This window comes from Vicia villosa, unplaced genomic scaffold (genome assembly GCF_029867415.1).
Source record: "Vicia villosa cultivar HV-30 ecotype Madison, WI unplaced genomic scaffold, Vvil1.0 ctg.000758F_1_1, whole genome shotgun sequence".
Lineage (NCBI taxonomy): Eukaryota > Viridiplantae > Streptophyta > Magnoliopsida > Fabales > Fabaceae > Vicia > Vicia villosa.
The window spans coordinates 340,499-364,703 of NW_026705339.1; the positions used below are offsets into that span (position 1 = coordinate 340,499).

Sequence of the window (24,205 nt, forward strand, 5' to 3'; positions counted from 1 at the left end):
CCATTCCATCCATTATTAGCTAATCCAGACAATGGAACCTCATTAGGTTGCGGTGATATAATTCAAAATATGAATTATCATATTGTGACTTGGAACCTCATTAGGTTGCGGTGATATAATTCAAAATATGAATTATCATATTGTGACTTGAATTTTTTTTGAGAGAACACTTATTAGATACTCCCTCCGTCTCATAATAAGTGTCTTATTTGAGCTTTGCGCGGTTCTTAAGAAAATGATTATATGTTTTGATTTTAATGATACAATTAATATCATTTACTAAAATACCCTTATTTATTATAGGTAGTGGAGTTGTTGAAAAACGTGAAAGTTAATATATAGGGATATAGTAGTGAAAAAAATAATAAATGTTGCATTGGTATTCAAAAGAGACATTTATTTTGAGACATAAAAAAAATACAAATAAGACACTTATTATGAGACGGAGAGAGTATCTTTTGTATTTTGAATTGAACTGCAAATTTTCTCATACCATTGCAAATGCAACCGACAATCAAATCAAACAAAACAAAGTGGCAAGAAATCTTACATCCCAATTTCCAAGAATATCCATGTCAATCCATTGTGACAAAAGGAAAAAAAAAAAAAACATTAATGTTCATCCATGTCTATCTAAAACCCAAAACAAAACCTCTCTTTTTCAAAGAAAAGTAAAATACTAAATAAAAGAGAGAGAAAAGAAAAACAGAGAGAGAGAGAGAACAAAAACCTAATTCCTCCATCGAAAGAAATGCTTCAACAATGGTGATTTTCAGGTCTCTCAAATCAATCCTCCGAAACTCAAACACCATAGCTCGAACCTTCCTCATTCCAACAACCTCAACAACAATCACTCTCCCCTTTTCTCCATTACTGCACAACGCACTTTTCCCCCTTCCTTCTCACCACAACGGCCCTCTCTTCCTCGCTTCCCCGCCCTGGAAGCTCTCTCAATCCGCAACCCCTCTTTATCATCACCCTAAAGCCGTCGTTTTTCGTCGCAAGGTCAGCGCAATCAACCTCGATTTGATTCGAATCGCAACAAAAACCCCTTTACCACTCCACAACCATGTTGATTCCAGTTCCAACCAATCTCCTCAACACACACTTATCTACACTTTCCTCAATGCGCCAAATCTCATATCTATTACTCGATTGATTTCGGGTCCTTTTCTTGGATGGTAGCTACTACTTTGAATTTTTGCTTGGAATAATTTCAAAAAATTGTTTTTTTTTCATGTGTTAATTTGATTGAATTGTTTATAGGATGATAGTGAATGATATGTATACTTCAGCTATGGTGGGGTTGGCTATCTCTGGAGCTTCTGATTGGGTATGAAAAAAATTACATTTTTTTAATGCACTCTAGGCTGAAATGTAGGATGAAGTTTTCAATTTTTTTTTTGTGTTTATGTAATTGTAGCTTGATGGGTATGTGGCTAGGAAGATGAAGATTGATTCTGTAGTAGGTTCGTACCTTGATCCCCTTGCTGATAAGGTATGAATGAATTATAGTTTCTTCTTCTAAGGATAGTGCAATGTTAGCTGGAAATTGGGGTTGTGTTTTGTTTGATGGTCTGTTTTCAATCTATGATGTAGGTTCTTATTGGTTGTGTTGCTGTTGCAATGGTTCATCAAGATCTACTGCATCGTAAGTAGTGCTTGACTCAGGTAGCTGGTAAATTTTTGCTTTGTTAATGGTTTAGTTAACGTGATGAAATAGTATGTGTTCTCTATAATGTGTGAGTGAAAACCAAGTTGTGCAACAGCTTTTATCTCTGGCACAAGATCTTCAGTATTCAGGGCTGGCGACTGCGGGTACATTTGGATATAGCTTTTGTAGCAATATACTGTTTGTGTTTAATGAGTTTGGTAGCTGAAAGGGAAGGGAAATGCATGTACATTTGGATATAGTTTTTGTAGTTATATACTGTTTGTGCTTAATGAGTTCAGTAGCTGAAAGGGAAGGGTGTAGTAAGCATTTTGAGAAATGCCAGGGTCACACTCTAGTAATAATTGCCACGCCATTTGCTTTTTCTATTCTATTACGTAGTAGCCGGCAAAACAAGTTGAGTAGTCACATTTATTTATTTTATTGAATTTTTCTGCAACATCCTTGAATGATATGTTGGCAATCACCATATAACGAGATTCAGTGGTCTTTTCTGTGTCTACCATTTGCAAGCTCGTGTCGCCGCCAATTTTCTGGGCAATCTAAACTGTTTTCTAGACATGGGATCCATTTCTTATTTTCGAGTTTGTTCTATTATTGGGTTGTAGATTTTTTTCAGATCATCTTTTGAATTGCTTTTGAGTTGGGTTCAGAGTAGTGAATCCTGGATAGCGGTGCAGAGCGGCGGCCCCAAAAATGGGATAGCATATAGCAGGATGACTGCTATTTGATAGATAGTGCGACCCTATCATTTCTTAAGCCTTTGTATTCATATAATGGTTTCATATATCACATCTAAACTTTAGAGCAGATATACTACTTTGTATTCCATTTATATGGTGCAAAATTATTCATGTTGGTGTGTGATTTTGAAGCTGGACTCGTTGGACTTGTCGTATTCCGAGATTCCTTCCTTGTCGGTGGTGCGGTATTTCAAAGAGCTAGTAGCTTGGGTTGGAAGGTATGAAATTAGAACGTGGTTCATGAGTCGTGTTTTTTTACCTTATTCAGAAATTATAGAAATGAAGATGTCACCTTGACTTTGTGTGGTTATTTCAGTGGAAAAGCTGGTATGATTTTTTTAACCTCGATGGGACCGGTCGCCAAAAAGTCAAACCACTCTTTATAAGCAAGGTAAGGCATTATTGGTGATTTAGCGTATTCTTCAAATTGTTTCCCATTTTCTGAAGAGTAGTGTCAATTTGGACAGGTGAATACAGTGTTCCAGTTAGCGTTAGTTGCTGCAGCTCTTCTTCAACCCGATTTTGGAACTCCAGAAACTCAAGCATACATTACTTATCTAAGGTAATTTAAGCATTTTTCTTCTGAGCTGAATTCGGCTAGAGTTTTGGTTACCCTTAAGCTGATGTTTTTCCAAGTTATTGAACTTGATCGATTTTCTGGTGCAGCTGGTTAGTTGCTTCAACAACAGTGGGATCTAGTGCAGCTTATGGTTTACAATATATGAAAAGATCTGCAGTTGTATTAAAGTCGTCATAGTTGAAGTTTAGTTGGAGTGCTGATTTGAACAGTGTGCTTTTTTAGCAGCCAAATAATAGTATAATTATCACCCTAGTTAAGGAAAAGATAGAAGAAAATGTTACATTTATCGACCTGTTCTGTCAATGGACTAAACATATGCGGATCTGAGAATTTTGAGTAGAGATGGTATCATATATTTATAACTTTTGAAGTATATATTGTTTCATTTCTCAAGCAGAAATGTACATTATAATATAAGGCTTTGAGAGAAGTATAGTGTATCTTCATTAAAATGAAATATAGTGCTTTGGAAGGAAAAAGCTATGTTAAAAAATGATAAAATTACACATATTTTGCAGGTAAAGCAACTATATTGAAAATGATAAAATTAGACATAATTTGTAGGTAAAGCAAAGACGGTTTGAGGAGATGGAAAAGAATTGTCATACCAAATGCTCGTCAAGAGGCAATGGAGGGGTTGGCATACCAAATTAAGGGTGTTTAAAAATATGGTTAATTGAACCATATTTCTGCATTGAACTAAAAAAAATTTGAACTATTTAAATGGTTAATGAACTGAACTATATATTAGAAACAATCTAGTTAACCAAAATTTAAGTTAAAACTAGTTTAACTAACTGTTTTTAAAAACATCAAAAATACTTTTTAATCAAAAAATTTTGATTTTTTTTTTTTGAAAATTAAGATTAAAAAGATACTTTTATTTATAAAAACTATAAACTTTTTCCAAAAAATAATAAAATAGTTAATTTCTTTCTCTAAATATTAAAATAAATTATTTTTTCTGAAAATAAAATAATTTTATAATATTTCAATTACTTGCATACCGATATAGTAAAATAGATAAATGTTATAGGAAGAAAATAAAAAATATAAATAATTAATTTTACATTTAAAATTATAAAACTATAATAACTATTGAATTGAATTAATGATAACTAGAGCCAACAATCAAGAAAGAGAAATGCTAGCAACACTCTCTTTTCAACACTCTCTCTAACACTCATTTTCTTATTGGTTGAAACATGTGTGGGTCCTACCACTTTATGTGGGATCCATTTCCAAAGTGAGGGACCCACACATGTTTTAACCAATAATAAAGTGAGTGTTAGAGAGAGTGTTGAAAAGAGAGTGTTGCTAGCACTCCTCATCAAGAAAATGTTTATTCATATAGAAATTATCTATCAAGTATTGCAAAACCGTCAAAAAATCACTTTCACAAACTGTTTAGACCGTTCCCGCAATATGGATTTTGGAGGCTTTGAGTGAAACCCACAATAATTTGCAAACTGCTCATAAGAAGTTATAAGAGGTGCAGTTTGAAAAATGTTCATTCGACCAAAGAATATGTAAAAACCGTTGAGTTTAGTTATTTTATCATGCAAGTGTCCTTTGGGAATGCCTTGACAGAGGTATAACTCTTCCACCCGAGATGAAAATATCGAAGGAGAAAATTCATCCTAAACATGAAATAGTGGATGACAAAGTGGTTGTTCTTGGTGAAAAGCCTTCCTTGTAGGTCGGTTTTTGTTTTACTTTTTTGTGTGCATAGAGGTTCTCTCTGGCCATTCATGTTTCTCTTGCTTGTAAGAATTTTTCAATGAATGAAACATTCTTATTGTTACATGTTTATTTTGTATGAGTTTTTTTTTTTTGTTTCCTGATCTCTTAATACTTTGAAAATGAGCGACGACTCTTTATTATTTATAACTCAATTTTTTTTCTTATTCTTACTATCTTTTATTCGAGGCTGTTGTTCTTGGTCTTTGGTAGCCATCGTGGAGTCACACTATTTATTGAACGATTTTGAGAAGTACTTCTGCCCAAGGATTTGCCGTTTTTCCTTGCCCCCAAGTTAAGACTTGCTTCGAGATCGACGTAAAGAGGTTTCACCTTCTGCACTATGGTGTGGAAATCTATCAATAGGGGGTGAGCCTGGATCACCACCTTCGTGTTCAAGGTTCTGGTGTCCTTGGTCAAGTGACTTCTTATAATTAGGGTTTGATTAGGGTTTAGTGGTACACTTGCAGTGTTTATGATATCACCTATTTATTGTCTGTGATTTAGACTTTGTGCATGTCAAGAATAAACTTGTCTTTCATATAATGATACATCGAAGATTTTTGGTAAAGAACTCATTTTTATTTTTGACCATGAAAGGATCACATTGTATGATTTTACATGAAAATATGAAAAATACGTAGCAAAAGCGACTTAGCTATGATTTTATTCAATCGGGTGATATTTCCTTGATGCGAAAGTGATTCCTTGTTGCGGAATTTCATGGTGTCGCGTGAGTCGTTGGGTTGGATTTTTACATCCTTGCATTTCTTTGCTAATTATTAGTGTTTCCACCTTCACTCAGTCTTGAGTAGAGCTTTCTCCCTTCAAATCATGTCTTGTACCTTGTTGTGATAGGTCGTATGGTGTTGTTCTTTGATAACATGTGCCTAGATTCATCAAACCAGGAGATGTGGCGTTTGGTGTTGACCTTTGATAACCTTTGTCTTTAAGGATCATCTTTCCTTTCATCCTTTTGTGCTTATCGTTTTAATATTCCTTTACTAATCAACTCTTTGATGGTGGCTTTCAGATGGAGGCATTCACCTAGGTCGTACAATGACGTTTGTGGAAGCGACAAAACCTTGACATGTTTGTCCTAGACGACTCTTGACGAGACGTGAGTATCTTACTCCATCTTCTTTGAATTCAGTGTTGGAATACTCTTGTCAAATATTTTCTCTTGAAGTGTTGAGAGGGATTCAATATGAGAATATGCCTCGAGGCCCCTGGTGTGCGTCCATGTCCCTGTCATCTCGACCTAGGATATCCCCAGACTGGTCATTTAGTGGATTCCATGACGCTTTATTTATTTCTATATCTTCAGTCAATAGCTTTTCTTCATATATGATTTGGCTCTAATGAAGATATCACTCATGCTCACGATGTCATCCAAACCTAACTTCTCACTAAACATATAGTATATCCTCAATCCTTTCTCGAACATTCATTATTTTAGATCATCATTGGATCCACCTACATTCATTACCATTTTTATGAACTAGTACATATACTCTCGAAGAGTTTCTCTCTTCTAGTCAATCCCGCAAAGGACGGAATGTAAGTTGTACTATGAATTCAGCACACAACATCTTCCGAGAATGTATATAAGTAAAACTCGTACTCTTCCTTCTCAAATATAAGTATAAAAATAAAATAAAATAATTTAGTCACAAATATAAATTAAAAACTTCAGTTACTCAACAAATGTAAAAAATTGATTTTTACTACCATTTGAGACTAGAGACAGGACAACTTAATGTTTATGTTATTCTGATGTCGGTGTGTAGAAAGTGAATATACCAATCGTAAAAGACAACTCTGGGATTGCACAACTCATCAGTCGAAAGGCACAAGTAATTAGTGTGAAATCATAGTCATGTAGTTAATAGGGCACTTGCTTTCTTGATGGAAGCGTGGTAAATCAATTCCTCATCACATGCTCACTATTACCCTTCTAAAGAGTTTAAATGAATGCTCTTTCATGTGTTCTAAATAAGCATTTTGGAACCCCATATAAACTTCCCTTTGACTATGCAAATAAATATTAATAAGAGAATTGAAGTTTCAGGCTACAAATACACATTCATATTTATCTAAACTAGAATAGCTAGATAAAAATGACCTAACCGCATCAGATTTATATATCATCGTATGTTAAAAGCTTTGTAAATGCATATTTATCTAAACTAGAATAGCTTAGATAAAAATGACCTAACCGCATCAGATTTATATATCATCATATGTTAAAAGCTTTGTAAATGCATTAGATTTGTATATGCTCATATGTTAAAAGCTTCAAGCCTAATTGGTTGATTTGCATATAAATGTTGGTGTTGCATGCTAACTAGGTATGTTAAAACGTCAAATCCTGTGATGTGAGGCAATAGTATTTTTAAATAAGTTTCACTGGTTCTTTGAACTAGTTAACAAAATCAACTCAAGTCTGTGCAAAGTTGGATTATTTTGTGGTCAGGTATGGTCCAAGACCCTATTTGATTCGGTTTATTTTGACTTTCTGAACATGCCTAGATATGAGTTGAAGATGTTAGCCAAAATTTAAAACATCTATTTACTATGACAATGCATATAGTTACATTATATGCATAGACATACAAATAAGAGTTGTGTCAACACAGAATCAACTACCTATAATATTGGGTGTATAACAGCAGACAGTGAAGCTATTGTCCAAGTTAAACAGAATTATATGCACAATTTCAGTAGAACAGAACACGCAATCCCTTCAATTGCTGGATTCAACAAACAATCAAGAACTAAAATGACAAGGCTCGTATATAACAGCAATTATCATTTCCATCAAACTGTAGAGAGAGAATGGCATAACAAGAAACCAAAAATTGAGTAATAATAATTAAAAAAATATACAGGTCCGCACAAACTCTCATGTAGGTTAGCATTTTCCACTAAACAAGAAAAAAGACAATTGAGATAATGTAATTGAAAGAAATAAAAGACAATTAGAATTCTATCGGTGTAAGCATTTCCAATACATTTTATTACCCTGACAAAGAAAGTGACTGTAAACATACAAAATTAATTTAGCACATCATCACCAGCAAACAATGGACTGAGCAAAACGCCGAGATGCAGAGAAAAATGGCAAAACAAAAGAATTCCATTTCAAAGCTGATGTTCCTGATAAAAGTTACCAAAAAATTACAGAACCACACTACAACACTCTTCATTCTTTAGGCAACCCTTCTTCAATTTCACTCCACTGCTCACTGTTTTCAGCAAACTTCTCCTTGATTTCCTTAATAATCTCTTTAGCATCATCAACCTTTGAAACACCAACAAGCCCATTCACAAGCTTTTTCATAGTAGTAAAATTCGGAACCCAACCTTTACCAATGCACTCCTTAGCAATCTCCAACGCAGACTCAAACTCCCCACCTTCACACAGAAAATAAACCATGGTAAAATAACAATCACCATCAACCCTAAAACCTCTTTTCTTCATATCAGCAAACAACCTCTTAGCCTCTTCAAGATCCCCTTCCCTACAAAACCCATTAATCAAATGAGTATAACTAACCGAATTTGGCTTCCTCCCTCTCGTGATCATCCCTTGAAACAAAGCCTTCGCCTCAGAAGATCTCTTCAACTTACACAAACTCTGAATCCTAACATTATAAGTACTAAGACCCGGATACAGCTTATACCTTTCCTCCATCAAATTCAACAACTTTCCAACTTCCTCAAACTTCTTCTCACTATAAAATCCACCAATCGAATTATTAATCGTTGTCGCGTTAGGTCTAACAGAGTTCCTATCCATTTCATCCAAAATCGAGAAAACAGAACTAGTCGAACCAGATTCAGCAAAAGACTTAATAACCAAATTATAAGTATCGACATTAGGTTGAATCGAGTAAATCTTCGGAAACTCAAGGTAAATTCTTGTTACCTCTTTGTGATTCTTCGCAATGAGTGAAGCAAGGATTAAAGCATTGAGCGATTTCACCGTCGGAACAATGTTGAGATCCTCACGCATGAATTTGAAAGTGGTTAAAGCTTGGTTAATCATGTTGGCTTGACCATAGAGAACGATAGCATGAGAGACGAAGCGTTCGTTGCGAAGATCGGACCGAGTTTGGAGAAGCTCGTCGATGAATTGACGGAGTGCGTCGAAGTGTTTCGCGGCGGTGAGTTTGGACGCGGCGCGGGAGAGGGCGAGGCGGTCGATGTGGGATTCAGGGGTGAGAGATGCGGCGCGGCAGATTTCGAGGATTGTTGAGGGGTTTGTTTCGGATTTGAGGAGACGGAGGGCGGATCGTGTTTTTTCCTTGGAGGTTAGGGGGGTTGAGGAGTTGGGGGAGAGGATTGTGGAGTAGCGGCGGAGAGTGTGGCGGAGATGCGACGCCATTGGTGGAGGTGGCAAAAAGTGGTTAGGGTTTTGCAGTGGAAATGATGGAGAGGGAGGGTTTAGAGTAACGAAGAGTGTGTGGGAAATGAAGATGGGAATGTGAAGATGTGCAAAACGATGCGTTTTGGTGGAAAAGTGGAGGAAAAAGAAATGAACCTGACGTGAATCGAACACGCAACCTTCTGATCTGGAGTCAGACGCGCTACCATTGCGCCACAGATCCATTTGTCTTAACCTCGCATTGAATGCATTATAGACTAATCAAGAGTCTTCATATTGTGTCTAGCATGTTGTTGAGAAGAATCTTCAGGTAATAAATAAATAATAAAGCAAAAATAATCTGGAATGATAGTTTCTGTGAATCTTAAGCTGGAATCCAATGATATTACTAACATAAAATAAAGTAAAATGAACTAATGTAAACATAAATAAATGAATAAATTGCAAGTAAAATGATAGTATAAAAAAATGAAATAATGTGTCTAAAAGTGGTATTTGTAGACAAAATGGCATAACACTTCATCCAATTGGTCACGAACGTGTTCTACAAATTTTTACTCTAAATGTTATTAATAGGCTAAATTCGTGAGTAATATACGTTTCATGGTCTTTGTAGGGTGATTCTTTGACGTTCTTGTTTTGTTTTATTTCTCCATTTCGTTAATAATTTGGTCCATATAGTTTTCTCTCTCTCTCTCTCTGAGTGCTTTCAAAGATATAATCATTTTATTACTTCTAGATATAAAATAGAACACAGATTTTTGAGGTTGAATTATCAAAACGGTGTATTTTTTATTGGTTTTGACACCGTGTAGAAATTGTCTTACTGTTTGATTTATGATACTAATAAGTTTTTCAAGAAACACTATTGAGTAATTTTTCAATTATAATTTGCTTTTAAAAATAATAATTTTAGGAAGTTTATAATCTATTTGTAGTTATGTTTCAACTCCACTTGTAATGGTTTGCTTGATTTTTTAGACATTATTTTGTCTTCAGAGTACATCATCGTCGTATTACCTTGCTCTCACTTTATTAATAAAACAAAAATTTATAGCGAAGCTTATTTTGTTAAGAGATTTGTGACTTGAGTACATATTAGTTATATATAAAATGAGTCAAGATCTTCTCCACTCAACTCATATAAAATTTATAAACAAATAAGAGCAAGTGTGATTTAGAAATTTCTTGTTGCTTAGAAACATTGAAATTAGGTAATATATAAGTCAGATGATCCATAAATCTAATGTCATAAAATTTTGAATTCATACGTAAAATGTTAATATCGCTTGTAAAGTTGCTCTTGATTCAACGTAAATGTTTGTTTCGTGATTCATCATTTTCAATAAACTTGGATTTTATACATGTACAAACACATCTTAGTGAAAGGTGTGTCATCACATGAAGAGAACATGAATGATTGTGAAAGTGGTTAAATTTTAGTTAATCTTGTTTGCTTGACCATAAAGAACGATAGGATGCGAGATGAAGTGTTTGTTGCGAAGGTCGGAGTGAGATTGGAGAAGTTGGTCCATGAATTGACGGAGTGCATCGAATTTTTTATGACAGTGACTTTGGATGCGGCGCGGGAGAGGACGAGGCGGTCGAGGTGGGATTCAGGAGTTAGAGAAGCGACGCAACAAATTCTGAGGATTGTGGAGTGATTGGTTTCAGATTTGAGGAGACGGAGGCGCTAATTTAGTTTGATGGCGCCTAATGTACACTTGCCTGATTTAGTTTAAACCACATATCACAAATTTCCATTTTTTAGTTGCCAACCTATATATAACCATGCAATTTAATGGGACACTCACATTTTCTTGAACTGGTTTCTTCACGTTTGAAGTTCTAGAGAGGAGGTCTATATTTCCCACTTTTTACGCATGTCAATGTCACAAATGCACTTTTTCTATCTGAACCAATATTGGACCTTCCGATTACAACATCAAACCCCAGTTTGGATATCTCTGTACGAATTCAATGAAGCATGTGATCACAAAATTGAAACTCTTGTTCATTTTTAAAATGATTGCCAACATCTACCTCCTTCACAACTACAAGGGAAGCATCCAGAGACACAATACGTTTGGGAAAAATATCGAGATGCTGGAAAATGAGAACAAACAGTTTTCGGAAATGCATCTCTGGATGAGTTCATAAATAATTCGGACATATACTTCTGAAGACAGCGTAATTTTTTTGCATCAAAACATGATTAATGTGAGCAATGGACATCAAAATCCTCAATTCCTTAGAGACTAATGCATAATAAGCTTCCAATAGACGATATGCTCCAATCAGTGAGTTGCTTGATGGCTTCAATGTGCTCTTTACACAAATGCGACTAAGAATCCACTCTTCTTATCTTCCTCTAATGTTCATTTGTTGTCAAACTATGGATTTGACTTAGTACAATCATTAAAGAAAGTTTTCATTTCAATTCATTGGAGGATTTATGCTCTTTCAATACAAATGAGAAGATCTCCTCAATGCACCCTGATTCAAAAAACTACTTTTATTTTCTTAATCAATGTTGTTTGGTAGGCTAGTAATTTGGGTCGGTTCAAGAATATCTCCCGCCCTTTTAATGTGATCATCTCACATCAAATTGCTAAGTCATCTTTAACCACTAAATCATCTATGACAAATCTTTTCATCATATGCCAACATTAATCTGCCTAGAGCCCAAGTTATTAAAAATGTGCTTTCACATCCTTTTGCTTGATTGAATAAAATGTAATGTTGGTGGAGCTTTTGTCTCAAATTTTTCTTTTGTAGGGATGTTGTGGCTTATTTATGGATAATAATGGTAATTTCATTTATGATTTTGCTGAACCTTTTGTGTGGAAGAACTCTATACCTGCTGAGTTTAGTGAGCAATTGAAATTGCTAAAGATAAATCTTGGAACAAATTTTAAATAGAATGTTATTCTCTTATAATGATCACGGCTTTTGTTAATACCAAATTCGACTTGGTGCTTTGGCAACTAAGTGGCACATGACAATGTTTCATTGAAACTATATCTAACATGTCTATTTGAATTTCTCACATCTGCCGTAATTCTACTTTCCTTGCATGATTATGTAAAATAAGAAAAGTTTTAGATTGCCTTTGCTTATATTCATTTTCTATTGATTGAGCTTTATCTTGAAAGTAATTCCTTGTTTCGAAGCATGTTGTTCGACAGAGACAAGGGAGTGTCGAAAAAATTTGTTTGTGTGGGAATAGTTTGTTACACACATATTTGTTTTTGACCTAGAGAGATTTAATTTAGATTTAAAATATATTAGATTTGATTTAGTTCCAAAATAGGTATTTTGGGCTTTTATAGTTTTGAGTTTTGCCTTAGGGATAAAGCTAACATAAATCTATAAATAGGGAGTAACCCTCATTATTTTGTAATCAAGTCAATTGAATTGTATTCACAGAATTTGCAGTTGCAAGATAATAACAAAGTTTTCCACAGTTTGTGGACAGAGGGTTACTCTGAATAAACCCTAATCTCTTTTCTTCTTTAAATTTCATTTCTTATTTTCATTGTTATCGTGTGGTGGTAACAATCTTATTCATCAAGATTGATAGAAATTCATCATAGGTTTTGGTGGATTTCCAACACTTTAGTCAAATCGCCACTTATATTTGTGCATTTTTTCTTTTTTAAAAAATATTAATAACATTTATATAAAATAAAAAAAAGGATATCTCGGTACGAATTATAGATTATTAGGGTCCTATTCCTCTAGGAACCAGAGTGCACAAAACAAACCATAAAAAGAAACTCTTACTACACCCCTTGAGATTCTTAGGCACAATGTGTGCTTTCAATAATGTCTCTCTGCTTCCGTAGATGTACCTCCGAAAGCATTTTTTTTACACTTGCATAAAAATCTTTCGTAGATTGTTAGAACAAGATTTGTTCTGATCAATATTCTTAGTTTTGATGATAACAATGTACATGAATTTTGCTTGAGATAATGTGGTACTCTAATCCTATGCAATTTCCATTTCAGGAAATATATAAAGAGTATGCACAAAATAAGCGCAAGAAGCACTGACTCAGAAGGTTCAAGTATGCAACATCAGAACGTGCTCTCGCAAGACATCAGAAGATGGTCAAGCAGAATCAGAACATGGTCTATTGAAGTATCAGAAGAACTTGAGATCAGAAGCAGAAGCACTGAAGTTCTCATGGTATCATGCTAGAAGCACTTCAAGGTCAGAAGACAAGAAGATGCTCTGCACCAAGCTGTTTGACTCTGATGATATTCAAACGTTATTTATACAAACATCATATCAGAAGCAAGTACAAGATGGCAGGCTACGCTGACTGACAAAAGGAACGTTAGAAGCTATTAAAGGCAACGTCAGTTAAAGCAGGAAAAGCAAGACTCGAGGTAGTTGACAAAAGAGTGAAACATTAAATGCAATGTTGTACGGATCAGGCAACGCATTAAATGCTCCCAACGGTCATCTTCTCAAACGCCTATAAATAGAAGTTCTGATGAGAAGCTGAATACAACATTTTGCGCAAACATACAGAAACGCTGTCAAATTCAAAAGCTCTCAAACTTCATCTTCAACCTCACTTCATTACTGTTGTAATATCTTAGTGAGATTAAGCTTAAACTTTAAGAGAAATAGCATAGTTGTGATTATAGCTTTTAAGAAGCATTGTAATACTCTTGTAAGAATTTGTTTACATTCATTTGTAAAGAACTAGAGGAGATCAAGTTGTGATCGGATTCTCTAGAAAGTCTTAGAGGGTATCTAAGCATTGTGTTCCTAGAGTGATCAAGTTGTGATCAGAATACTCTAGAAGACTTAGAGGTTACCTAAGTGGAAAACCATTGTAATCTTGTGTGATTAGTGGATTAAATACTCAGGTGAGGTAAATCGTTCCAAGGGGGTGGACTGGAGTAGTTTAGTTAACAACGAACCAGGATAAAAATCATTGTGCAAATTATTTTTATCTTAAGAGTTTTAAAGCTACACTTATTCAAACCCCCCTCTTTCTAAGTGTTTTTCTATCCTTCAATTGGCATCAGAGCGCCGGTTCTAAGGTGCAAGCACTTAACCGTTTTTAGAAAAGATTCAGGAAGAGAAAAACGCTTAAGTCAAGATGGCTGGTGAAACTCCAACAGCTACATCTACATCTGGCTCTGCTGAGCAATACAATGGAAATGGTAACAATGGCTACACTAGACCACCAGTATTCGATGGTGAAAACTTTGAATATTTGAAAGATAAACTCGAAAGTTACTTTCTTGGTTTAGATGGTGACTTATGGGATCTTCTGGTGGATGGTTACAAACATCTAGTGAAAGCTAGTGGTGTAAAGCTCTCAAGACAAGAAATGAGTGATGATCAAAAGAAGCAATTCAAAAATCATCACAAGTGTAGGACTGTTCTGCTGAATGTTATCTCTCATGCTGAATATGAGAAGATATCTAACAGGGAAACTGCCTATGATATATATGAGTCACTGAAAATGACTCATGAAGGAAATGCCCAAGTCAAGGAGACCAAAGCTCTTGCCTTGATCCAGAAATATGAAGCCTTCAAGATGGAGGATGATGAAAACATTGAGAAAATGTTCTCAAGATTTCAAATGCTAACTGTTGGATTAAGAGTTCTTGACAAGGGATACACCAAGGCTGATCATGTCAAGAAGATCATCAGAAGCTTGCCAAGAAGATGGGGTCCTATGGTGACTGCTTTCAAAATTGCCAAGAATCTGAATGAAGTCTCTCTTGAAGAATTGATCAGTGCCCTGAGGAGTCATGAAATAGAGCTGGATGCTAATGAACCTCAGAAGAAGGTAAGTCTATTGTATTAAAATCCAATTATAAAAATGCACTAACGCTTTTCAGGCAGAAGAACAAGATTCTGAAGAATCAGAATCAGAAGAAGAAGATGAACTGTCCATGATTTCCAGAAGGGTAAACCAACTCTGGAAAAGCAAGCATAGGAAGTTCAAGAACTTCAGAAGTTCTAAGAAGTTTGAAAAAGGAGAATCTTCTAGAAGCAGAAGATCTGACAAGAAGAAGGTCACATGCTATGAATGCAATTAGCCTGGTCACTACAACAATGAGTGTCCAAAACTTCAGAAGGAGAATCCCAAGAAGAAGTTTCATAAGAAGAAAGGTCTTATGGCAACGTGGGATGATTCAGATTCAGAATCAGAATCAGACTCTGAAGGAGAGCAGGCAAACATTGCACTGATGGCCACAGTTGATGATGGATCAGAATCTACATCAGAATCAGATTCTGAAGAGGTATTTTCTGAACTATCTAGAGAAGAGTTAGTTTCCAGTTTAACAGAACTTCTGGAACTCAAGGCTTATCTTAGTATCAAATACAAAAAGCTGAAAAAGCTATTTGATTCTGAAACTAAGAAGCTGGAAGTGGAAAATTCTGAACTGAAGGAAAAATTTTTAAAATTATCCAAAGATATTGGATCTCCTTCTGACTCAGAAAAATCCATTCCTAGTCTCAATCATATTCTGAAAGAATATGACTCGAGTTTTAGAAAGTTCTTATCTAGAAGTATTGGCAGAAGTCATCTTGCTTCTATGATATATGGTGTTTCTGGAAACAAAAGGATTGGCGTTGGCTATGAGGGTGATACCCCAAATTTGAACCTGTAGATGATATGAAAATCACATACAAGCCATTGTATGATCAGTTCAAATATGGCCACTCACATGATATTAGGCTCACTTCACATGCCAAAAGCTTTCATGCTACACACACTAAGAAGCATGTGACACAACCTAGAAAATATCATGCTGCTAAACATAAGGAATATCATGTTGTACCTCCTGTTGTTTATTATGCTAAACCCAAGTTCAATCAGAACTTGAGGAAAACTAACAAGAAAGGACCCAAGAAGCTGTGGGTACCTAAGGAGAAGATAATTTCTGTTGCAGATATCCTTGGCAGCAAAGAAGACAAAGAAAAGCATGTCATGGTACCTAGACTCTGGGGCAATCACTCAATCAGGGGCAATCTTCTTCAGCAATCCCCAAGCAGTTTTATCAGCCCTTCTCAAAGGATCATCGTTTTGATACAATTACCGGTGTAATAGAAGTGTGTTTAAGCATCTTCTTCCCAAGCAGAGTTGGCAGAGTTCTCGTGTTGAGGAATCAGAGTTTTAATCTTGCCCCACAAAAGAGTCTCCCTCAGTTGTCACAAACAATTGCATTGCATTGATCATATATCATGCATAGAAAAATTCAACATCATGCATTGAAACAAATTTCATACTCATTTGCATTTTCCGAGGTCCTGTTGCTATCAACATCTTCACCTTGAGATCAAAGTCCAACTTACTTGGCACCTATCCAAAACAGATACTTGTTTGTCTTGTCCGTCTATTGTTGTTCCTTGATGTATCCTTTCTTCATTTAGGGCCATTCCTGGATGTTATGATTTCTCTCTCTTCTTTCAGTGTCATTCCTGAAAGATTTACACCATGTTTTATCTTGGTTCCCTTCATTCATGTTTTATCTTGATTGTCTCTGATCATGCTTTATCCCGATCGCCACCATGTTTTATCTTGGTTCCCTTCAATCATGTTTTATCTTGATTGTCTCTGATCATGCTTTATCCCGATCGCCACCATGTTTTATCTTGGTTCCCTTCAATCATGTTTTATCTTGATTGTCTCTGATCATGCTTTATCTTGATCACTTTCGACCATGTTTTATCTTGGTTACCTTCCATCATGTTTTATCTTGATTGTCATTTGATGTTATCCAATCATGTTTTACCTTGATTATCCCTTAATGACATCTAATCATGTTTTACCTTGATTGTCCGTTGATGATTATCCAATCATGTTTTACCTTGATTATCCTTTGACGATATCCAATCATGTTTTACCTTGATTGTCATTCGATGTTGCCCAATCACGTTTTACCTTGGTTGTCATTTGATGTTGTCCAATCATGTTTTACCTTGATATTCATTTGATGTAGCCACATTCATGTAGGCCTCAGATATTCTCTTCTCGAAGTTCAATCATGTTTTATCTTGAAAGCTTCTGTCGACTGTTTCTTTCTTTTGTGAAGTCCGATTCTATTCCTAGATGACATATACCTTTTCCCCCATTGGAATCCTTTCTTATCTCCCCAGTGGTGTTATACTCCTCTCTATTCTATAATCATACTTGATGCATCCATTAGCATCGCATCATACCTTAGGTTTAAAAATTGTGTGTTTTATATTTAAGTCTCTTCAATTACGTCGAGCTGAGGATTTTAACCCTCACATCTCCAGATAGAAGAAACTTAAATAGGGGCATCTGTCATACCCCAATTTTTGACCCTAAGATCATACATCATTTGCATCTCAATCATTAATCAAGATCACAATCTTGAGATTTCATTTTTCGGTGTTATGTTCGCTTCGTCTTTGAGGGGAACTATCAAGCACCTAATTTTCTTTAATTTGTTTTATACTAACCAAAATCCAAAAATATGCATTTTTGTTTCCTTTGTTTGTGTTTTGCAGGAAAAAGATCGGGCGAAATCAAAACAGTGCAAGAAAAGGAATTTTTGAAAATTTCACTATGGAAATCGATTTACCCATATAGGAAATCGATTTCCCTGGACGAAATTTGAAAAAAAGAGGGAAGCATGACACCATTTTGACACCAATCACATTTTATTTGATCATTTTTGTCATTTTACCAATTTTCCACCTCATCAAAATTAATTCCCTTCATTAAACCCACTTAAACCTCATTTTACCATTTTTACCATTTAAACACCATTTAAACATAAGCTAATTATCAAATGCAAAAATACCAAATTGCCACTACTCTTGCTCCCATCCTATAAATAGAGGTCTCTACTCCCTCATTTCTCAAGCTTTTGATAGCCAAAAAAGTTCTTGCAAATTCATTTCTCAAGCTTTGAGAGCCAAAAAACCCCTTGCAATTTCTCTCCTCATCCTTACCAAATTCACCAAAGCTCTTTTTCTTTCATAAAGTTTGTGAGTCACATCTTGAACCTCACAAACTTTGAGCTAAGCCACCATCCATTTCACTCTTTTTTCTTCAATTGTTGAGAGATCAAGATTTGTGTTGGTGATTCTTGAAGTAGATCTAAGTTTTGTTCAAGATTTGGTAATTTTCTTCATCCTTTTTCATCTATCATAATGTGATTCTTTTGTGCTTGTGTGTGATGCATCTTTGATGCTATATTGGTCCTATTTGATGGTGAATTGATGGAAAATTCGTGCTCCAATTGATGTGTGATCATAAGGTGTTTGTATGTTTGCTTAAGTCAAGTTTTATGCCTCCTAATGCTGATTTTTTGAATGCTGCGTGCAGGAAATCAATTTCCCTCTGTAGGAAATCGATTTCCACCTTATTTTTTTTCAAAATTTGAACTCTACACTCAGGAAATCGATTTCCTACAGAGGTAAATCGATTTCCTGCTGGCAGAATGTGGTTTTTTGCCTTTTTTATGCTTGTTTTGGCTTCCTACTTCCTCCACTTCATTAATATCATTGGATCTAGGATGTTGATAGGTTTGAAAGGACCAAATCCATAATATTAGATGAATGATATTAATGATAGTGTGAGTTGATTTTACTTTATGCATTTTATCTTCTTCTTCTCCTTTTTTTCTTTTGATCGATGAAAGTCTTAATACTTTGAGAATTCTTAGGGATTCTTGGTAAAGACTAGATCGTTACCTATTTTCTTTTCGTGCGGTATTGCTTTCGGAGAATGATCTACATATCATTTCTCTCGCATGCATTAGCACATAAAGTTTTGACCGGCCTCGTTGTAGGGTGATTTCTACATAAATCACTTGGCGATCTGCTTAACATAGCGCAATATTTCGTGACCCGAATAAAAAAGATCAAATATGAAAGAGAATTGTATGCGGTTGATTTAAGACTTATGGAAATTTATCGTGTAGTCGCTATGATTTTATCAAGCTTCTGATAAAGTTCCATTGAATTTAAATCCGAGAACATCCTTCACTCACCATCGATCTTCCTTACTAACTTTGATAACATACTTGACAAGTTTCAAGATGGTTATCTTTAACATCTAACAATTGACTTTAATTTCCGCAATTTATTATACCGCTCTTTATTTATCGCTTTATCGCTTTATTTTATCATTTCATCATATTTACATTCCGCTATTTTTCCTTTGTCCATTTGGACGTTTATATTCTGCTATTTTCTCTTTGTCCATTTGGACATATGTTTATGTTTCCGTTATTTTTCTTTTGTCCACTTGGACCATACTTTACTTTTATGCTAAAACACTAATAAACAACAAAAATCTAAAAAACACATAAGGCTCTCTTTGGACTATTGGTTACTATCCCTAGCATTTTGGAGATTTGGACTTATGGACTTAGTACCTCTGGACCCTTATGATACTGTTACTCTGCTGTTATTCTATCTGTCTGGCATTGGATTGTTGTCTGTTTGTATGTGCAGGTATTTCCTTGAAAGTCCTTGATGGTTAATTCCAAAGCATTGAAATAAGGATTTTACCCGAAAACAGCCGTTACTCTGCCCGATTTTCGTCAGAATTTTAATGTGCTTAATGCAAAGTGGTGCTAAGATAATAAATTCATCTGGATCCCCAAGTGATAATGTTGGTTTAGTATTGATATTCCAAAGGATGGGAAATCTACCTTGACTCACAATGTCAAGTGTTGGCTTCTTATTTCGGTTAGACCGTTTCTTTCCTTAGCTTTTATTTTACGCAATAGGATAGCCTCTTCATCTCCTCCCCTTCTTTAATTTTCAAAATCTTCTCCCTTTTTCAAAAACCTTCTTATTTTTGCAATCTTTTCAAAACCTTTCTCTAAAAACATCTTTTGCCCTTAGTGGCCTTTTCTTCAAAAGTTTAGACACGACTAATCGTTGAAACGAGTAGCAATACCCCACGATTTTGAAATCGATTGATATAATGAGATCTTTTCCGCGTGAGAGAGCTAGTGGCATACTCGTCGATTTCTATCCGAGTTGGAGCCCTTCTTTCATTTGCGATGCAAAGAACTCGTTTGTTCTCATGCTCAAGATCAACGGCTGAGTATTTCTCTCCGACGACGATAAAGTGTTTATTCGTTTTTTTAAACGTTTTCCCTTTAAGCGGAACTACATTAGCTCTGACTTCTCCATTGCACCGAGGAGGTATGCAGGCACAAGGCTTCACGTCTTGCCGAGCTTATTTTAAAAATAAAACAAACTCTTTTTTAGCACACACAACACAGATTTTCAAAAAGGTTCCTGTGGAGTACCACAGATATGAGGGGTGCTTAAAACATTCCCCTTGTATAAACAACACCCGTACCTAAGATCTCTTCTTTTGTTTTAAAAAACAAACTTTGGGTTTTATTCGTTCTTTTCCCTTTTCCTTTGGAAATAATAAAGCGCGGTGGCGACTTTCACTGAAATATTGAGTCGAGTCAATACTATGGCTTCGATCTCAGATTTTCCCCGCTATAGAAAAAATGGCGACTTCACTGGGGATCCAGTTTTAAGTGTGTTAAGCCTATTTTTGTTTGTCTGTGTGTTTTTATCTGTATATATTGTTGTGTGCTTTGTTTGTTTATTTTCTTTTTTTTCTTTTTGGTGCTCGATGGTTCCTCTGTGATGAGATAAAGTCCTAACCCGGACTTTGGTGAGTAACTTGAGATAGGAGGTGGTAAGACCAATAGTCGCATGTCAAGAGCAATCCTTAGCATGAGCGTCATATGGTGGAACCCCAATCAGTGGAGGCCTCATGGAAGGTAGTAGATGTTGTTACGAACTATCGTAAGAACGCTATTACTTTCAATAATGAGTGTCCGTAGAAGCTGAATGGCCTAGAACCCTTTTAACCCAACTAAGCCTTTTTAGGATGTAGCGCAGAAACAAGTTCGAGTACCAATTTGAGCTTGTTGTCATGCGATGCTACGCTCAGACGAGGTCTTTTTAGGCATATTATTGGCGCCCATAAGCAATTGTGCGTGCCGGTAATATCCGATAGAAGATTGAAAACTCTGGGAACCTTTGTAGAACCCGTTCGGCAGGTACAAAATTCCCTAGTACATACCTTTCTGGGTGGTTCTTAACTTTGAATCCATGCTCGTGACGTCGAACCTTTGGACTTTGTTCGTGCGTCCATGTGTGATCTTGATTGTGATTGATGCATAAACCATACATCCATGCATTCATTTGATTTCCAAGGAACTCATAGGTCTTTCTTTGTAAACATCATAAGTTTCATCAAACTCAATGGATCTTGGGTGTTGATGGGGTGAAAACCTTAATCCACCAAAATGGATGACTGATCTTGATGATAACTTGATCAAAGCTTTGATCCAATATAGGATTTACCTCCTTCATGTTTTGATGTTTACAAATTAATAACTTGAATTCCTTGAAAATCAAATAAATAAAAAACAAAAAAACAGCAATCGCATCATTTGCATACATGCATCCAGGTTGTCCAGAAAACTTATCCTTGTCTGTCTCCATCTTCAGAGTTTGTCTGTCTATCGTCAAGCTGATTCCTCCACACAAGTACGGAACTAGAGCCAACGTCAGATTGAGAATGGAATACCAAGAGCAACACAATGCAGAGGTCAGAATGGAAATTGAAGAGTTGAAATCAGGCATGACCAAGCTCACTGAGATGCTGCAAGTTTTGATTGCTAGAGGAGAACCACCTCAGAAGACTGTCATTGTTGAAGTCTCAAGTGCTGATGTTGACCCTCAACCTACTCAACAACCACCCTCTACATGGCCTGAGTTTGGTTTTCCATCTGGTTACACTCCTCCCTTTGAGAAGACTCATGGTATTGGTCAGTCTTCACAACTTGTGATTGGTCAAGCTTCAAATCCAGTTTTTCATGCTCCTGTGTTCACTGAATCTCAGCCTATCATGCACACGGTTGCTCAGCCTACTTATGTGAATCCTCTGTTTGAATATCAAGCTGCTCGTTCCCAGAATGGAAGTCAAGGAGATGCTGGAGACATTGAAGATGTCAAAGAGCAGTATCAGACTTTAGAAAAGCGCCTCAGAGCCATGGAAGGAAATGATTACTTTGGGGTTGCTGCTGAGAATATGTGTTTGGTTTCCGACTTTGTCATGCCTGCAAAATTCAAGACTCCTGAGTTTGAGAAATATAAAGGGAACACTTGCCCAAGAAGCCATTTGACCATGTACTATCGCAAAATGGCTGCTTATACCCATAATGATAAATTGCTTATCCATTGCTTTCAGGATAGTTTGAGTGGAGCTTCGTTGAAATGGTATATGGGACTTGAGAGTAATCACATTCATTGCTTCCAAGATCTGACTGATGCTTTCATGAAACAATATAAGTATAATATGGACATGGCACCTGATCGCCGACAACTGCAAAGCATGTCTCAAAAAGAGAAAGAATCTTTCAAGGAGTACGCTCAACGCTGGAGAGAGCTAGCTTCTCAAGTGGAGCCACCTTTAGCTGAAAAGGAACTGACTGGCATGTTTATGGACACTCTCTCACCTTTCTATTGGGAGAAGATGATTGGAAGTGTGTCTTCAAACTTCACAGACTTGGTTACCATTGGCCAGAGACTTGAAGAAGGAATCAAGAATGGGAAAGTTACTCATGTTGCTGAATCTTCTAGTGGATCGAAGAAACCATATGGAAACTTCCACAAGAAGAAAGAGAATGAGACTAATGCTGTGTCAGATGACAGAAGGGGATCTCGTCCTAGACCTCAAAATGGTGATCAACCTTATGTAGCCGCTGTCGCTCCTGTGCAAGTTCAAGCTCCTCAACCTCAAGCTGCTAAACAAAATCAGATTCGTAAAAGGATCAACTTTGATCCTATCCCCATGACTTATACGGAACTGTATCCTGCTTTGGTCCAGAAAGGGTTGATTACAACAAGAGCTATGCCGCCTCCTCGAAATCCTCTCCCTGATGGTTTCAGATCTGATCTTCATTGTCCTTTCCATCAAGGTGCAGCAGGCCATGATTTAGAAAGATGTTTCCCTCTGAAGGAAAGAGTTCAAGAGTTGGTTAGATCAAAGATGCTCTCTTTCAAGGATATGGGTCCTAATGTTGTCACTAATCCTTTGCCAGATCAGAGTGGCTGAAAACAAGTCAAAGCCCAATTTTTCTAAAGCCGAGTGTTTCAGACGAGATGGCTCATCTTTGTTGTTGATTAGTCACTAGGCCTTGTTTCTGTACTGTTCGTATTTCCTTTATTGTGCTGTTTACTTTTAGACTTTATTTGTTTCTGAATGGTGATTTTAATGAAATGAGCATTGCATATTTTGAATTCATTAACATCTACTATGTTTATGTTTATGCCTTCTTTTACAAAACTTTTTCTTCCATTTGCTATTCTCTATCAAACTTGTGTTTTATGCAAAGATTGGAGGGAGGATGATGACAACGAGATACCCAAGTTGTTGAACTGTATGCTTTCGAATAAAACTTTGCTGATGATGTACAGGCATTGTTTCAATTCCCAAACACTGGAGAAATAAGGAAGTTAATCCCTTGTCAACCCCTCTGAGCCTTCGAAGTTGGTGTTTCTTTCTGTACGAAAAACCCGCATTTTTAACCTGGGGTAGGGTAGTTCTCAGTTAATTTGGCTGTGCATTCTATTTTAAGAGAATCATTCAGTACACCTTTCCACAAAGGTTTCAATCACAAGCTATCCTCCGCATACATCAAAGAAATGTTGGAGATGCCAATCAAAAGCTAATGATGGTTCATCAATCATTAAGCAAGGCAGTCACTATCTTTCAAAAAAATGTATAAAAAAAAATATATACATATATATACAAAGAAAAGCCTGCTAAGTCAAAAATCCAAAAAATGACTTAGGCAAAAATTAAGGCATCCCGCTGACTGTAAGTTCAAAAATAAACAGTTCAGACAAAAGTTAGGGATATCAAAAGAAAAAGATGAAAAAAGAGAAGTCAATAAATTCCTCAAGCAACAAAATGTTGTGACAACAAAAAGGAAGAAGTGACTGCAATCTCAAAAGTTCTCTTTGCTTGTGAGCTATCATCATTACAAAGGTGCAATTCCGGAAGCCTCTTGGAACC

General features: G+C 36.0%; 2 protein-coding genes and 1 non-coding gene across 3 annotated transcripts; 1 reads left to right on the forward strand and 2 right to left on the reverse strand.

Annotated features, from left to right (window-relative positions):
* Positions 1-616: 616 nt before the first annotated feature.
* On the forward strand, positions 617-3,664 carry LOC131630991 (cardiolipin synthase (CMP-forming), mitochondrial-like). The gene is made up of 8 exons (XM_058901752.1): positions 617-1,181; positions 1,267-1,333; positions 1,424-1,498; positions 1,600-1,651; positions 2,548-2,633; positions 2,732-2,806; positions 2,883-2,977; positions 3,082-3,664. The coding sequence occupies exons 1-8, from the start codon at positions 763-765 to the stop codon at positions 3,170-3,172; spliced, it is 960 nt and encodes a 319-aa protein (XP_058757735.1). The 5' UTR covers positions 617-762; the 3' UTR covers positions 3,173-3,664.
* Positions 3,665-7,530: 3,866 nt separating this feature from the next.
* Positions 7,531-9,412, reverse strand: LOC131631014 (small ribosomal subunit protein mS86 (rPPR1)-like). Its single transcript, XM_058901780.1, has one exon. The coding sequence runs from the start codon at positions 9,348-9,350 to the stop codon at positions 7,941-7,943; it is 1,410 nt and encodes a 469-aa protein (XP_058757763.1). The 5' UTR covers positions 9,351-9,412; the 3' UTR covers positions 7,531-7,940.
* On the reverse strand, positions 9,277-9,348 carry TRNAW-CCA (transfer RNA tryptophan (anticodon CCA)). The gene has a single exon. It is a non-coding gene; the product is annotated as a tRNA-Trp (tRNA).
* Positions 9,413-24,205: the final 14,793 nt, after the last annotated feature.